Source organism: Diabrotica undecimpunctata, chromosome 1 (genome assembly GCF_040954645.1).
Source record: "Diabrotica undecimpunctata isolate CICGRU chromosome 1, icDiaUnde3, whole genome shotgun sequence".
Taxonomy (NCBI): Eukaryota; Metazoa; Arthropoda; class Insecta; order Coleoptera; family Chrysomelidae; genus Diabrotica; species Diabrotica undecimpunctata.
Window position 1 is genome coordinate 13,184,266 of NC_092803.1, and position 18,802 is coordinate 13,203,067.

The 18,802-nt window shown below is 34.1% G+C and overlaps 1 protein-coding gene across 2 annotated transcripts in view; it reads left to right on the forward strand.

Annotated features, from left to right (window-relative positions):
* The window catches only part of LOC140437765 (uncharacterized), a 34,084-nt gene extending 16,596 nt beyond the window's left edge, over positions 1-17,488 (forward strand). The window contains exons 1-3 of one of the 2 annotated variants that reach the window (XM_072527486.1): positions 7,605-7,741; positions 13,885-14,003; positions 17,135-17,488. In XM_072527486.1, the coding sequence (XP_072383587.1) occupies positions 13,887-14,003; positions 17,135-17,374 (357 nt within the window). In that variant the 5' untranslated portion in view covers positions 7,605-7,741; positions 13,885-13,886 and the 3' untranslated portion in view covers positions 17,375-17,488. Of the gene's footprint in view, positions 1-7,604; positions 7,742-13,884; positions 14,004-17,134 lie in introns of those variants that run through there. The other variant, XM_072527480.1, reaches the window with a different exon arrangement.
* The last annotated feature ends 1,314 nt before the right edge of the window (positions 17,489-18,802 follow it).

Here is an 18,802-nt window from a genome sequence, read left to right on the forward strand (position 1 = left end):
ACAAGCAGTTCTATTATATCTTTTAACCTTTCTGCCTGATTGTAGATGGAGAGGCGAAGTGCGAGTTTTCTTAATACCCAAGATTTTCATTAATTCTTGCCATAAGTTTGATTCAAAATTTTGTCCTTGATTAAAATGTAATTCTACAGAAACTCAATGTCTATATACGACGTGTGTTATTAATGCTTCTGCTACTGTAGTCGCTTCTTGATTAGGAAGAGGTGCAATTTCGGACCATTTTGAAAAATTTAAAAAGCGACCATTAAGTATTTGTTTCATGGCCTGGCAACAAGAAATAATGCCGAAAGAATGGCGTGGTAGTAATATTGTACCAATACACAAGAAAGGAAAAAAGGAATCATGCATGAATTACAGAGGAATCTCACTAATCAACACTACATATAAAATATTGGCTTCGATATTATTAAAACGATTAGTACCATATGCCGAAGAAATAGTTGGTGACTACCAGTGTGATTTCAGGCCTGGCAGATCGACTATTGATCAAATATTTACAATAAGACAAATGCTTGAAAAGTATTGGGAATATAATTACGACGTGCAACAGATTTTTATAGACTTCAAAAAGGCTTACCATTCAATTAATCGTGCAACATTATGGAAGGCAATGATCGAGCTCGGAGTACCCAGGAAACTAGCAGCGGTAACATAAATGTGTGTAAGTAACTTGCACAAGTTAGAATAGGGGGAGAAATATCAAATGCTTTCTGCGTAAATTCTGGACTGAGACAGGGAGTTCCGTTGTCCCCATTGTTGTTTAACCTGGCCTTAGAATATGTCATGCGAAAAATATATCCAAAAATCAAACCAGACATAACTGCTCGGGGAGCAAAAATCATACTCGCCTTTGCCGATGACGTAGACGCAGTAGCACAATCAACATTAGAAATTAAGGATATTTTCTCGAGCTTTGAAGAAGCTGCAATAAACATCGGTCTAAAAATAAATTAAGACAAAACAAAATACATGGTCGTCTCAAAGCAAGAACGACAGCTAATAAGGCAAAACATTATTATAAATGATCACAACTTCGAAGTGGTTCTAGGAGTGCTTCTATTTAAATATCTAGGAGCAACAATCACAAATGACAACAAATTAGAGCGAGAAGTTGAAACGAGCATAATGACAGGAAACAGATCTTTCTTTGCAATGCAACATCTAATGAAGTCAAAACTTCTTTCACGAGGTATAAAAATCCGAATATATAAGACCATAATACGACCAGCAGTCGCGTATGGAAGCGAAACATGGATGCTAACAAAAAGAGAAATAAATAAATTGCTGGTGTGGGAACGTTAAATTCTTCGAATGATATATGGCCCTTGCAGAGACAGCGTGACAAACGAATGGAGGGGCAGATACAATAACGAGCTAGAGTCTCTATTCGGAAAAGAAAATCTAGTCAGATATATAAAGGCCAATAGACTCAGATGGGCAGGGCATGTGATACGCAGTAACGACAATCTCCTTATAAACAATGTGTTCTGGGAAAGGCCAGAGGAAAGAAGGTCTGTAGGGCGGCCTAGAAAAAGGTGGAAAGATGCAGTCAAAGAAGATCTAGAGAAAATGGGAGTACGACAATGGGAATTACTGGCACAGGACCGACAATCATGGAAGGCAATAGTGAACACGGCAAAGACTCACGAAGAGTTGTAGCGCCATTGATGATGATGATGAAGTATTTGTTTCCTCTCTCTTTCATTGGAAGTGGACCAAGAAAATCAACTGCAGTTCGTTCAAAAGACTAATCGGAGAGATATTGTGCCATTTTAATACGACTTTTTATTCTAAGTCTCGAACTCTGGTCAATGAGCTTTTGACTTTAAAAAGATTCTTCCAACACACTTTTTATGTTTGATTTGTACGATTTCTTAAACTGTATGTACTCCATCGGGACTTTCCCACCTACGATATACTAGGCCATCGGAAAGATACAAAGTTTCCCTTTGAGCTTTTTCCGTTTCCCAGTACGCCTTTATAGTTCCACTGTATTTGATTATTTCCTGCCAAAAAAGTCTTACTTTATTTTGAAGCCATTCTCATATAACGTGAATTCTCTTATTTTAACTGTTCAAAATAGTTTTGAAATCGAGGTTCAAGTAGGTTATTAAGGTTTAATTAATGTATTAATGGTTACATTAAAATATCCAACATTTTTGACATAGTCATTCAGGGCATTCTTAAATGACGTAACTCTGAAATCTTTCCATACGTCTGAATTTCTATAAACTTATCTATTTGTCTTCTCCGTGGCTGATAAACTTTTATAGCATTTCACGTTCTTCCAATGCTTTGTCTGTAGTTCTTCTTCTTCAAGTGCCATCTTCGTTCCGAAGGTTAGCGATCATCAGGGCTATACGTATTTTCGAAACTGCTGACCGAAACAATTCGTTGCTGCTACAGCTATACCATTCTCGTAGATTCTTTAGCCAGGAGTTTCGTCTTCTTCCTATGGACCTTTTTCCTGCTATTTTTCCTTGCATAATTATTCGAAGCAGTTCGTATCTTTCGCCTCTTGTAATGTGTCCCAAGTATTGCAGTTTTCGTTTTTTGATCGTAAATATGACTTCCTTTTCTTTATTCATTCTTCTCAAGACCTCGACATTTGTGACTCTCTCGGTCCATGATATTCTCAGGATTCTGCGATACATCTACAGTTCAAATGCCTCTAATTTTTTGGTATCAATCCTGTTCAACGTCCATGACTCCATTCCGTAGAGCAGCACAGAAAGTACGTAACATCTCATCAGGCGAAGTTTCATTTCAAGGCTCAAACCTCTTCCGCAGAACACTCTCTTCATTTTAGTGAATATGGATCTGGCTTTTTCTATTCTTATTTTGATTTCTGCTGAGCTATCGTTGTCTTCATTTATAAAAGTGCCAAAATATTTGTATTTGCTAACTCGATCGATAATTTCATTGTGTAAATATAAATTTTGGACATTTTGTGTTGATTTCGAGATTACCATAAATTTAGTTTTCTTTATGTTCAAAGATAGTCCATATTCTTCGCTGCAGTATGCTATCTTATTCACCAATGTCTGTAGCTCTTCAAGTGTTTCTGCGATCAGAACGGTGTTGTCGGCAAATCTCAGATTGTTTAATCTAACACCATTTATTTTAATACCTACGGATTGTTCAGAGAGTATTCTATTCATTACTTCTTCGGAATAGAGATTAAACAGGGTTGGTGACAGTATACACCCTTGTCTCACACCTCGCTTTATTTAAATCTCTTCAGTGGTATTATTCTCTACTCTCACTACTGCTTTCTGATTGTAGTACATATTTGCTATTAGTCGGATGTCTCGTTTATCTAAATTCTTTTCTGTCAGGAGTCTGATTAGGTGATCATGCCGCACTTTATCAAAGGCCTTGTTGTAATCTATGAAACACATGAATACATCTTGATTTTTCTGTCTGTACACAACTTGCTTATCTCTTTCTGTTCTTCTACTATCGGGTTTGTAAATAATACTGAATTCTATAATACTACATTCACATGATATACACTTGCTTTTCTTGAATTAGTTTGTATCTCAGTGCAAAAATAACTACATAAAAAATAAATACCTAGATAAAAGCAACACTTTCAGTTTCTCAGTTAGCAAGAATGCTGTTTATTTCAAAACAGTTAATGAACACATAAACGGGAAACTGTTTATTTTACAATTCTTTAAAAATAAATACAGATGAGTACCAGGTCAATGCCCAAAAAATAAACCATTTGTAGGTTAAGGAAACATAACCTGATCTGAATTTTAGTAAAATGTTTTAACAGTCTGGTATTAGGAAAATACTTGGACGGAAATTGAAAAATTAAAAATTAGGAAGCTGCTGATTTTAAATAGGTCGTAATAAAAAAAAATTACTCAGTTTTATTATTGCCTAAATGTTCAACTGATATATTAATTTTTTCACAAGCGATGATTGGATACCCACTGAAGAAATTCATGTATGTAAAACGATGAAGAGTAGGCTTTAAATTGATTTAGAAGAAAGTTTTTGTGTCCAATTGGCTATTAACACTTGTTCTACTATGCACAATATGTTATATTATTTTATTTATTATTTTTTAAAATTGATCAAATCTAATGCAGTTATTTTAGTGCTACCTAATAGTATCGACGAGTATAGACGCTCATATAGGGGAAATATGCCTATGGTGGCATGCTGCCTTTGATGGCATACCACGTGTAATTTGTAAATCGTTTCCTGTTGAACGATATTGGCTGCATAGGCATGCGCATAGACAGTGTTTATTTGCAACGGTAAAGTTGCAAACAACTCCGGTGGAGGAAGAGGAGATTTGGGTGGCCGAAGAATTACACTACCTCTTCATCTTGAGTAAGAGTTAGCTACTCATGTGATTGATATGGAAAGAAGATTTTTTGTTCTCACAACGCTAAATTTGAGACGATTAGTTTTCGAACTTGTTGAGAGAAATAACATCAAACACAAATTCAACAAAATGACTCGTCTTGCTGGATGGAAGTGGGCGAGGGGTTTTTTAAAAATAAATAGTACCATTTCACTCAGAACACCAGAAAATACATCTCTCGCGCGAGCACAAGCATTTAATAAGAACAATATTAAACCATATTTTACCTCTTTAGCAAAAGTTTTAGATACATACAATTTTCAATCCGAAAATATATTCAACGTTGATGAATCAGGTCTTAGTACTGTTCAAACAAGGCCTCAAAAAGTGTTTGCAACCAAGGGACGGAAACGAGTTGGAGCAGTGCGGAACGAGATCAGCATTTAACAGTTGTATGTTCAATGAATGCAATTGGTGATTTTGTACCACCTGCATTTATTTTTCCCAGAAAAAGGTTAAAAAATAAATTAGTGGACGCTGCCCCACCGAGAAGTGTCTTTTTGCCAGGAGAAAGGGTGGATGTCTTTAGGCATTTTTGTTCAATGGCTTAAACATTTTATTCACTATACCATATATATATATATATATATATATATATATATATATATATATATACAAGGATTTCCACAGTTTTCACTGTATTCCTTCACTCAACCGTTTTCTCCAATTTAGCCAGTCCCCTTCCTGTAGGTTTCTTCTACTCATTGCTTCGTCCACTTCATCTCTGAAAGATCTTCGGGGTCTGCCTCTCTTTCTTCTTCCTATCGGGCTCCACTTTGTTATTCTATTTATCCACCGATCTTGGTCTGCTCTCCTGACATGTCCGTACCAGGTTAACCTCTTCTGTTCACTATATCAAAGCTTCGAATGAGAACAAAATATTATTATTGTTAGATGGCCACAGTAGTCATAAGGGACTGGAAGTCTTAAAAGTTGCAAAAGAGAATGGTATTGTACTTTTCTGCTTTCCACCACACTGTTCCCACCGGGTGCAGCCACTCGATGTGGGCTTTTTTATTCCTCGAGAAATCTATTCTAACCAAGAGATTTAAAATTGGTTAACACAAAATCCTGGAAGACTAGTTACACACTTTCAAGTTGCTGGATTGTTTAAAACAGCTTACCTTAAAAGTGCTACTCCTGCTAATGACATAAATGCCTTTGCCAAAACAGGGATTCAACCTTTTAATCCCGATATTTTTGAGGAATGGATGTTCGCTCCATCATTGGTTACAGATAAACCTATAGAGAGCAATCAAGATCAAACTCAAAACATCCATCTAAAAAACCCAGATTATAATCTAGAACAAAACCTAGAAAGTGGACAAAATCACCTACCTAAAGACTGCTAACGGGTCCTTCTAGAAAATACTCAACAGGATACTCTTCATATAACAATCCAAGATTTATCACCCATTCCAAGTGTTTCGCAGTCAAACACAAAAAAACAAAAGAAGCGTGGAAAACAGGGGTAATAAATTCAACCCCTGAAATTAAAGCATTGAAAGATAAGGTTGTTGAAAAAGAAAATGTAGAACAAAGAAAACTGGCAAACAAAGTTAAACAACAAATAAAACAGAAGATAGAACCTACGTACAAAAGTGGATTAGAACGGAAATCTGTGGATGACACTTTTCCTGAAAAACGAACATTATACCGAATGGCAAAAGAAGGGATAGAGAGAAATGATGAGAAGGAACAGGAATCTGCGAGCGATAACAAAAATTTTGAAGATGATGATTCCGACGTCGCTTGCTTGTATTGTAATGGCCTGTATTCCCTCTCAAAGTCGAAAGAATGCTGGATTAAATGTCAGGAGTGCCAATCCTGGTGTCAGTCTGAATGCGCTGGGGTCGATAAAAAATGTAAGATATTTTATTGTGATTTATGTTCTTAATTGTTTTAATGTGTGCATTTTTTTATTTGTTGTATTATTGCCCCCTTTGAATAAAATGCGAAAATTCCACTAAAACATATTTTTTTCTATTATACTCTGCAGCCATGCCATCATAGGCAAGGACTGTGCCTATGATGGCACACTTGACATTTTTGATATTTCAATTTTTTAATATAAAAATCCTCATTCCCTTTGACCTTTATATGTCCAGCTTAATTAGTACATTCAACTGAATTAGAAAAAAAATTGTAACAAATATGATCATGTATTTTAATAAAAAAAAAACGAGAGGTGAAGTTAGGTATGCCATCATAGGCATACTTCCCCTAAGTTTTTCTTAACAAAAAAGTGTTCTGCTATTTAGACGGTATCGGAATGTAGCGAGTATGTAACGGATGTAACGTGTTTTGTCTGAACGAGCGACTTACATATTTTAATTTTATATATTTATAAAATGAAATAAATATATAATAACTTCTCAAAAAAAAATTAAATCTGCTATGGCCAATATAAGTATACACAAAAGTAAAAGAACTTTAAGTTAAACTTACAGAGAATGAAAGACTTCTGGTAAATACTGGTATATTTTATTAAAAATATTTAAAATTATCTAAAAGGATTACAATTTTCAAAACGTTTCCGTTCCAGTCGGAAAATTATCGGTAAAACATTTGGTTCATCTTATAATATACTAGTGATTTTGCCCGCCACCATGCGACGAGGATCCAATCAATTGCATCTACAATCACGGTAAACTAAGTCGAGCATTTCTCATATGCCAACGCATATGGTGACGCTCTCATATGGTGACGCTCTCTCTAGGACTTACAGATTTTCCAAAGAGCTCATATTAAATGCCTTAGTTTATTTGTGTTTTTCTATTTGCGTGCCTATAAATTTTTGTCGTTATTCCATTAAATCCAAAAATTATTAAGTCACTCATGTATTTCCTAATAACCAAAATAAAAGACACCCTCATCTTGATCCATCATCAACTTCAGAACAAGTGAACAATTAATAAAATATCCATTATGAAAATTATTTCTTAGATTTTCTAAACAAACAAGTTATCAAATGAACCGACACTATTTTCTAGACATACATTTACGAAATTTATTACAGATTATTTAAAATAAATGATGTTTTGATCGATCCATTGCCTTCAATCTAATCAATCATTAATATAAAATCTACATTTTCTTTAAAACACGTCCATTATTACTTTAACTTTATGTAAATACAATGACATGCAAATGTAAATAACAATGTACATCTGCACTACAAAATATTTTGTCTAAAACAAGACTATAAATAGTACATCATAGAAAAACAATAGTACAAAAAGTGCATAATAATTTTTATTAATGTCCAAGATAGTAATGCAAGTTAAACATGCATAATAACTTGAATATTTTGTTCAAGTTCACTTAAGGTGTACACAGGTAAAGTTCGATTGGTTTTTTTACTTACATCAAGATTTTTTACTTACATCAAGGTACATTACAAGGTTACATACTTTTTTTATTTCGAAATATGTGTTTCGACTGCTAGTGGGCATTTGACACGGGTACAATTTACATTTACATATTCATTTTTAATACTTTTACATTGGATACATTATTACTTACAATACAATTTCTAGGATTCATTTTTGTAATTAAATAACTTTAACCGTATTCTTTTAAAGTTTAATACATTTTTATAATTACTGTTGTTTGAGATAAGTATGTCTTTTAGGTTGTTTTCAAGATTGTATTGTATCTGGCCGTAAGGTATTGTTGACAATCAAGAAGTAGGTACAGTTTTACAAAAGTCGTGGTGTTGCACAAAATCTGATTGCTGGAATTCATTAGGTCTCCATATGTAAGGCGTGTGTGTCCAATTATCAATATTTTTATTCTGAATAATAAATTTATCCGTTCTTTTCATTACATTACATTTCTAGTCATTACAAAGACACATTATTTCGTTCTTTGGTTTGAGTGTTCTTTTTTAGATGATGTTTGAATCTCTGTTGTTAAGTTTAGAGAACAGGCTTGTTTTACTACTTTTTTATTACCTGGAATACCAACCTGTGATGAGACACACAATATTGTCACTGTAATTCCATTAATTTAAAGACGATGGGCTACACTCTGGATGTCTTGCACTATTGGGTGGGTAGAATATAAGTTTCTTATGAAGAGCATAGATAACAGAGAGTCAGTACAGATTACTATAATTTTGTTATCGTTAAGTAAAGTTTTCACAGCTTGTAGTATTGTTGAAATAAAGGATTTTCTCGTAGTTGCATTGATCTAGGATTTTATAGAATCTTTGTTTGATAATGGAAAGTGATATTTCTTTATTATAAGTATTTAGATAATTTGATATTGAAATTCGGAAGTTTTAATGTACATGGAGGAGTTTGAGGGACCCTATAAAGGGTGATGAACAACAGATTAATATTACCTAGATGAAGAATTAAAATCTATATAGTGGACGGTACCATTCTAGAATTGTTTATAACGGGTAGTTGACTATTATAGATGAGATTTCTTAGTCTGAGGTAAAGGGAAGGTTCGAAATATTCTACTTAAATACTTTCCACCGGACTGGATCGGAATGCTCTTAGATAGAAAAAAACACTACTATAGTCAAGTTTGGAGCTTGATAAGTTTTAGAGCGACTTTTAGTAGTGTTTCCTCATCGGCTCTTCAACTATAAAGAGGCTATTGATTTAAGGAGATTTATTCTTTATAGGCAACTGCTCTTGTGGTCTCCAGGAAAATTTTTTATCAAAAATATTACCAATTTCTATTCATGTTGAAGATTTCATGTTTTGTCATCTACTATAATGAATGCCTTTGGAGTTTCATGGAGAGAATTAGATAAACTGCCGCAGTTGTTTATTTTATTTACTATGTTATGCAGTAAAGTGTTTGTGATAGCTCCTTTCAGTGACAAAATAATATTATATCGTCAGGATTTATTCAGTTTTGCACAATACCATTTATAAAGGAACCTAAATAATTTATACTAAAAAGAAATAGTGTGATGCTTAGGACCGACCCTTGTGGCGCACCGTTTTTGGTTATGTGATATAAGGATATTCTCATCATCATATAACGGGGGTCCTACAGCGATTGCCGCTTCCCGCATTTCAGCCTCCATCTTTTCCTATCTCTCCAATCTCCCTCTTCTAAGCCTCTAGATTGCATTGTTTTTGTAATTTCTCTTCTCCAGGAATTTGGTGGTCTTCCCATTTTCCTTCTTTCTGGCGGAACATACATTAAGGCTTTCTTTGGCCACCGCTCCTCCTCCATTCTCATCACGTGACCATACCATTGTAATTGCCTTCCTTGTATTCTATCTGAAAGAGTATCTCTAATTCCTGTACGGTTTCGTATTTCCTCATTCCTGATTCTTTCCATTCTCGATACTCGACATGACCTTCTAAGATAATCCATTTCCACAACGTCTACTTTATCTCGTTCATTCTTTGTCATCATCCAACATTCAGCACCATATGTGGTAATTGGTTCTACAATTGCTCTGTATACGCGAAGTTTGGTATGCATCTTTATTTTATTAGACCACAGTAATGAATTCAGTATGTATGTATGTATGAATGTATACAGAGTTTCTTGTCCCACTTCGATGCCCATAAATCTACATTTATTTCTCCAATTCCTCAATGCTTCTTGGATGTATATTTTAAAGAGTGTCGGTGACAAACAGCATCCTTGCTTTAGGCCTTTAGTGACTTTAAATTCATTTGAGGTTCTGGTTCCAATTCTTACACAACTAACTGCATTTTCGTACAATTTATATATCGCTCGGATATACGTCGAATCCAATCCGGACCTTTCGAGGACCTCAAACATTTTCTTTAACGGGACACTATCATATGCTTTCTCAAGGTCTATAAATACCAAATGGGTCTCTCTACTTCTTTTGACACGCTTTTCAATTATTTGTCGTAGGATAAATATATTATCAAGGCAGGATCTCCCGGTACGAAAGCCGCTTTGTTCTTCAATATCTTGTATCTGTTTTTCAACCCTCTTCTTTAATATTCTGCCGTACAACCGGCCCACAGAGCTCGTCACACTAATACCTCTATAATTGGAACAGTCTCTTTTATTCCCTCTCTTATATATGGAGCTTATATATGATTTATTCCGATCTTTAGGAATTTCCTGGTCTCCACACATACATTTATTGAAAAGGTCTACCATTAATTCTAAAAGTGCAGTTGGCCCATATTTAACCAGCTCTATGGGAATGTCTCCAGGCCCTGCGGATTTTCCGTTTTTAACCTCTTTTAAGGTTTCCGTCAATTCAGATAATGTTATTATAGGGATTTCCTGTCTTTCGTCTCTATTGTCTATTAATTCCCTTATCTTTTCCCATCTGTACTCTACTCTATCCTTTTTCAGCAGTTTCGTATAATATTCTTCCCATTCATTTAACTTTATGAGAGAAATGTTGTCTTCACTTTTCTCATTTTTCCTAAACTGCTTTAATGTTTTCCAAGCTTGTGCCACTTTTGTTCCACCCATAAATCTGTCCAGTTCATCACACTTAGCCTCCCAGTTTATATTTTTCGCCTTATTCACGTCCTTTTTAACTTCTCTATTCCATTTAGCGTATATTTCTCTGTCTTGAGGGTCTTTGGATTGAAGCCATGTGTGATTGAAGCCTTTGGTTAATACCATAAAGGATCCATATATGAAAAAATGTTTTTAATAGAATATATATTACCTACCTACCAGATAGCTTATTCTTACTTAGTGTAGTATCACAGATATCGATATAAAGTAGAAACCATTTTCGATGTCAAGATAGATTGCAATGACTTTAATTTTGTTAGATAGGGCATGCGCACTTGTTGATTGGAGGAGTATAAGACTGTCCATGGTGCATCGATTTGGTCTGAACCTTGATTGAAATTGGTCGAAAATATTATTTTGTTTAAGGTACCAAAGTAATCTTTTATTAACCATTTTTTCTAGAAGTTTACATAATATGCAGGTTATTGAGATTGGTCAGAATGAGTTTAATGTGTTAAGTTATTGATTGCCTTTTTTGATAGGAATAGTAGTGATTGTCTTCATAGTGATGGGAATTATTAGTAAGAAGAAATATTTTTAAACAGTTAGAGTATTTTCTCGTGTATATTTTTTGATGAAGGTTTTTCAAAAAGATAGAGGGAATATTGTCTGGACTTGAAGCTGAGGTTTTTGTCAAAAAATAGCATCGTTTAGTTCTTGGTTACTGAATGGTATATTAATGGATTGACTATTATTGCAAGCTGTTTGGTTAGCACCAATATCGTTCTCAGAATTGGTAGGATTATTTGATTTATTGACAAAGTGTTGAAAAAGCATATTACTGATTTGTTGGTCATCTGTAATGAGGTTGCTAAAGTGGGGCGAGCAAGATCAGGAGACCATATTACACAATATTTCTTTGAAAAAGAAAAAGCGAGTTAAGGAGAAATCTGTAAATTTACAGGAACAAACGATTTGGGTATATTGCACATTTTTCGGGTACCTCCACACAGATTTGAAAATCACCAAAAGATGGAAAATATGATAAATGGTATAATAGTAAATCAAAATATACAGAAATAGCTCTAAAATGGCCAAAACATATCAACAGTATCATATTTTTCTATTTTATTTATGTGATTATCGAAGATAAATTGTACATTAAAGTAAACCCAACTCACAGCTAGTTGAAAACTAAAACTCATTTTTTTTTATTTAGAACAGTAGTTAAAAATAATAAATGAACTTGAAGACGCAAGTACAGAAATCAGAATTTACCAATAAAAACTAAAAAAAATAAATAGCATTTAGCAGCGTATATTACTAAAGATTATAAAGACAGTTTATTATTCTTACATAAAAAATTCTACAGTATGATGCAAATGTATGGAATAAATTTATTATTTTAGAAATAGACGACTTTTAAAAAAAATCCTAAAACACGTCAATTTTAATTTTTAAATGGCCATCAACTGCTACACATGTGTTGGACATTACGTCATCAGTGTCGGCGTAATGACGTAATCGACGATTTTTTTAAATACAAACCAAGGTCATGCGACAGCTCATTTGAAAGGTCTCGTTATCGCCTTTGCAACGATATAATCAATTGAATATTTATTTCTACAGGGTTAACCAAAACTGTTGGTTTATTAATACAATTAACTTACAATAAATGTTTACTTAAATACAATTAAATTACAACAAATGTTCAAATTGACTACCTTCAGCAATAATACAATGTAAAAAAGGGGCAATAAATTATTTCCTAACGTTTTCGATGACTTCAGGTGTTATTTGTGCAATTTCCGTTCTGATGCGCTCCTTTAACTCTTCTACATTATTCGGTCGATTTTGATACCCTCTGCTCTTTAAATATCCTCACAAATAAAAGTCTAACGGAGTGAAATCTGGAGACCTTGGTGCCATTCGATTAGCCCCCTTCTACCTATCCACCTACCTGGGAAAACGTTATTAAGGTAATTTCGTACCTCAACTCCGTAGTGTGGGGGAGCCCCGTCATGTCCGTACCACAAACTATTTCTATTTGGAAATAGCTGATTCAGCTGTGGCAACAGATATTCCTGAAGAAATTCTAGATAAGTTTTCCTAAAAAAAAATATGGCCATACAATTTGATTGTTTATAATGCCGTCTCAAACATTCACCTTCTCGGGATATTTTGTCCTATACTCTTTCATCCAATGTGGATTTTCACTTGCCCAGTATCGATATGTCTGCCGATTTACGTGACCGTTCAGCATAAAAGACGCTTCATCAGAAAAAAGAACCTTTTGTATGAAACCCTGATCTCTGTTACATTTTTCTATAATGGTTTCGCAGAATTTGATTCTTATATCAAAGTCATCTTCTAATAGCTCGTGGACCAGATGTACTTTGTATGGATGCCAATTCTCTTTTTTAGCACTATTACAACAGTTAATTGGTGGATATTATTATCCAGTGCGACCTGCCTAGAACTGGTATGGGGATTGTCTTGAAACGCCAGTATAACGTCCAGTTTCTTGGCTTCGGATATTGATTTTTTACCATTTCTGGGAAGATCTTTAACATGGCCCGTTTCTCTAATTTTTTTTTCAATTTTACTCACTGTTACACACAATTGAGTAATTAAGTAATTAAAAACCATCTTTTGTTTTATTCCCAGTGGCGTTCCTTAGTGTATTTTAGTTCAGTGAATGAATATTTATTGTAATTCCATGTTAATTGACAAAGTTTATAATTTTTGTGAACCCTGTAGAAATAAATATTCAAGTGATTACATCGTTGCAATGACGATAAGGAGACCTTTCAAATGAGCTGTCGCGTGCCCTCGGTTTGTATTTAAAAAAATCGTCGATTACGTCATTACGCCGAAACTGATGACGTAATGTCCATATGTCAGTTGATGGTCATTCAAAAATTAAAATTGACGTGTTTTAAGATTTTTTTTAAAAGTCGTCTGTTTCTGAAATAATGAATTTATTCCATACATTTGCATCATACTGTATATAATATGCAAGTGTATAATTTTTGTTTGTTAATTTTTAGCAATGGATACCGTATACCCAGAACCTATGTCCAGGTTAAATAGGAGAGTAATTCCTAAGAAAAGAAGAGGGGGTTCCACAAGGTATCGAACTCAACCTGTTACCTTTTCAGAAATTCAGGTAGGTCGCATACTTAGATTATTTTAGGTTTTTATGGTTACTTTCAATGAACGATGCGTGTCATATATAAACATCGTATACATATAAATTGCAAATAACTCGAGAAGGAAGCATTTTTTGGAAATGTGTTTCGTCGATTTTGATGGTATTTCTGTATTTTGAATCGAATTTACCATTTCAAGGAGCCCTAACTCTGCCCATAATTTGTTGCAGTAGAATGCCTTCTAAAAATTCTGAAAAGCCTTTTGGATATACTCGATAGACTTTTTTATTAACCATCTTGTGATATACAGGTGATCTATTCCTTAGATGGTTTGTGATAATGCTGGTAAAAATTTTTAAAGATTGCGACATCAGGGTCAGTAATTTTTAATGTTCGTTCATCCCCTTTGTCAAAAATATTAGAATGACTTTGGATTTGTACCATTGTGTACGGAATTTTTCTTCATAGATTATTTTGTTTTATAAGATCTCAAATATAATGTTTATGATGAATTGTCTCAATTGATTCTGATAAAAATTACATTCTACAATTATTGTTTTTTGACCTTTCGATTTCCACTCCGGAAATCGTTGTTCGGAACCCGGAAGTCGGTCAGATAGCCAAGCGGCGAGGCGGCCGATTCTCATTCGCTCCACTCTCGATTGGTTAAGTGGATGTGGGTTCAAGCCCCAGCTCAGTGTACAGAAAAATAAAAAAGGTTAACGCAGCAGTTTAAAATTCTAAAACGAATCTGCTGGCCTCTGATCGGCCTATGATGGAGTAGTACGGCAAGAGATTAGGGCTTGCGCCTCGATGATACTTCTCCATAGATCCCTACTGGAAGGGCGTGGTGCCTAAATACCGGTATATATATAAATCGTTTTCAAAAAGACGTGTTTTAAAATAGTGTGATGTTTTGATAACCAAATTGTTTGGCAGTTATTTTTTTCCAAAACTGACGGTTGACTTACTCGGCAACGATACTGGAGGCATATAGCCATGGTTTTAATTGACAATTCGGAGGATGATGCTTGTACACTCAGGATGATTCCTGTACCTTCTGATTGTGTTGCATGTTTATGTATTATGTGTTCATCTATTAGGAGTTTATTTGTTATATTTGTATGTATTGTGTATTTTTTCATGTTTGCATTGTGAAATCCTGGCAAGAATATATCAGCAATAGCGGAGTAATTGAAAGTATCATACTGAAGAAGAAATATTAAATACAATTTGTAACGATATTATTTGCCTACCTCAGGGTAAGATCATGGGGGTAGAAATAGGAGAGAGAAACTATGGGGGCGAAGATAGGGCAAGCAAAATAATCGTTACGTATGCGAACGGCACTCAGAGGGTTGCTGGAGAGCTGGGGTCGTGGATAAGTGAACGAAAAGGGTGTCAGATTGGGATAGCTACCAAAATATGAAACAAAGGGGTTACTTACGTAAATCTCCTGGACAACTGGACAATTAATACAACAAGAAAGGGCTTCTAGCTATTTTACAGGAAAGGACGCCGCTTCGAAGAATCCTAAGCTTGCTGGATTTAGAAAAAAATATCCTAAAATAAAAAGATACATAAAGGGTTAGGAGATTTCTAAAATAAATAAAAAAATGGATGGAGCAATAAATTAAACATTTATTTGTGTATCTAACAAGCAGTTATCAAACATATAAATGGCACAAAAAATATACTATATAAATAGTTGCCAAATACAGAATAAAAAAAAACTTACATGTGTCCATTTACAAACTCAAGGTGTTGGAGATACTACAAAAACTTACAAATGTTATCCCACAGAGATTACCCTTTTTTTTAACAAACAAAACAAATAAATACCAAAAAAATAAAACTAGCTGTCATATGTTAACATTAAAATAAAAAAAAACAATTAAAATATTGTTTCAGCAAAAAAATGTCTGTCTTTACTTTAAAATTAATATACTGAATGTTACCTTATAATTCACATTTTTTACACTTAACTTTGAAACTTGCTAGACATCTATGGGAAAGCTACTTGGACAAGTTCTCAACGGGAAAGAAGGAAGACAAATTCTATAGCCTGGAACGAGGTTGGGGCAAACAGACGACAAACGAAGCTGGTGGCACACCCTATGTACTGTTTTAAAATTTTACCATGTTCTGGTATACTACATAAATGCTCTAGCTATTCAAGTGGTTACTCTTTTATAAATCTGTCATATTACAGAGAGTAGATTTCCACTTTTTACCGGTCTTGATTATTAACCCATTACACAAAATTACCGGCTATGTTCAACTCGAGCTGCCTTATACAACCTGCCTGCTTCGTTGCTCTTCTCAACCTAACTTGAATTCCCCTCTTGACCTAAATCTAATACTAGTGTGGGCGACCCTTCTTACGTCCATAACATAAATTTCTTGTTTTTAAAACAGGCCTCAACTATGTTACAAAGCGACCCTCAAACAAACTACTTCCCGATATGAAGAAATAACGGGTATTATATTGATTTTTCTACCTCACAATGTATTCAGAGATTTGGGGGATTTGAATATAAACAAATCGTTGTTTAGCGACAAAAAAATCTTGAAATATTATAGTTAGAAATAACATGTACGAAATGGGGAATTTTAACTTCGTTGCAAACAAACAAACAGGGGAGTCTTTAGAAATTTTTAACATATTAATATTTCGTAGTTAAAAGAAAAATTTAAAACGCTACAAATTTATACACAATACATATGCAACACCCAATACACAAACACAAACCTATTATGTTACACAACTTACGTTACACAACTACAACTACGATACACATTACACAAACAAACATAAAACTATCTGAATTTGATATTGCTAGGGTAAGAACACCAACGTCAACAATTTTTTTAAACCATAAGAATGCTGTTGCCTAAAAAATTGAGGCCAAGCATGTGCCAAGCATCTACCATAAATTTTGAAAGGACATAACCTAACAACAACTTAGTTATACACTTTCGCAGAATCTTTAAAATAATCTTTTTTGAAAACCATTTTAAGAGTAGAATTAGACATGCTATAACAAAGTAGTTTCAGAACCTTATCAAAATTTTACTGTTTAATATTTTTCTCTATCTAAACCATTCATCTAGAGAACATTTTATTATATTTTATTAATTTTTTTAGGAAGTAGATGAAGAAAACGTCATTGAAGAAACCATCCCCGAGTCATCTACCTCTAAATCAGAACTAAGTCTTCTAATCAACAGAAAATTCGAAGAATTCAAGAAAACCAGAGACATAGACTTTATTGTTAGTGATAAAATCGAAGAGATATCTACAGATAGTTCCAACAATGCTAAAACTAGTGTTCCAATAACCACCTGTAGATCAATAGGAAGGTTGCCTTCGCGGCCATCGTTTTAATGTGTTTATTATTATTATTATTATAAATTTAGGTTTAGATTGTTATAAAAAGCTTGAGTATAGATTTTGTACCATGACAGTTGTGTAAATAAACATGATATAAAAATGCGATAATATATGTGTTGTTATTTTATGCAAATTTTGTGCAAATATGGAAACTACCCTACTTCCCGTCTAGAAACTTCTACAGTTAACATCATGTCATTAAATTATGAAGACAAGCTGCTGAATTTCAACCGAGTATAGAGAGGAAGACAGACTGTTGAGAAATTGTTTCAGTATATTTAAGCGTTTCTTTTTATACTTTTTGCATTATATGAACTACATCATCATCATTATTCTGACTTTATAACACTGCGTGGGTCATAGCCTTCTCAAGAATTTCTCTTCAGTGGTCTCTATCCATCGCCTTTCTCTGAAAAGCAGGTTTTTCCATATTTCGAATGTCTTCATCGATGTTCTGGGTCGAAGGAACCTTGTTCTTGGTCTTCCTCTTCTTTTGTGACCAATGGATTTATCAAGGAGCGTTTTTCTAGCTGGGTCTTTTTGTTCCATCTACATTACATGCCCGATCCACCTCAGACGTCCTATCTTAATATGTTTTACGATATCGGGTTCCTGGTATATTCTATAAAGTTCGAAGTCGTTTCGTCTTCTCCACACTCCATTTTCATTCACTGCTTTATAGATTTGCCTTAGTACTTTTCTTTCGAAACATCCTAACATGTTTGAACCTCTGGACCATATGTTAGGACTGGGCGTATTATTGTTTTGTAGAGTTTTATTTTTGTATTTCTCGGTGTAATTGTGGGAAGCTGAATACGGGGAGCTAGTTCATACAGACGAAATATTTATTTGAAATTAGTAGACTTAGTACAGTTGCATATATGCAAAAATAACATGTAAATGATAATAAAAGCGCAAAGAACACCACTACTAAAAGTGTAAGTATAAAGTATAAGTGATAGCAGAAGTTGTACCAATCCAGTTAATGGTAAAAAAGATGGTTAATATGTACAATAAATGAAGGGAAAATACAAATAAGTTCAGGGAGAAAAGCAGAAAAATAAAGTGAGACAGTGGCAGACAGGGTGGTCCGAAGAAATCTCTAAAGCAAATTGGATGAGGTCGCTTATCCCAAATATAGAACCTTGGATAAATTGCAAATTTAGACACACCAACTTTCATTTTACACAGTTTTGGCAGGCCATGGCTCTTTAAGTAAGATACTTATAAAATTAAAAATACAAACGACGATCGATGCGTAATGTGTGGGCTAGAGGATCACGTAGAATATTGCGTTTTTGCTTGCAGTCAATTCTGCCAGGAAAGAGAAGTGTTGATAAAACATAGAAAGAATTACACCAGAAAACATAATAAAGAAAGCCATAGGTAGCAAATAATACTTTAAAATGACGATGACGGTAA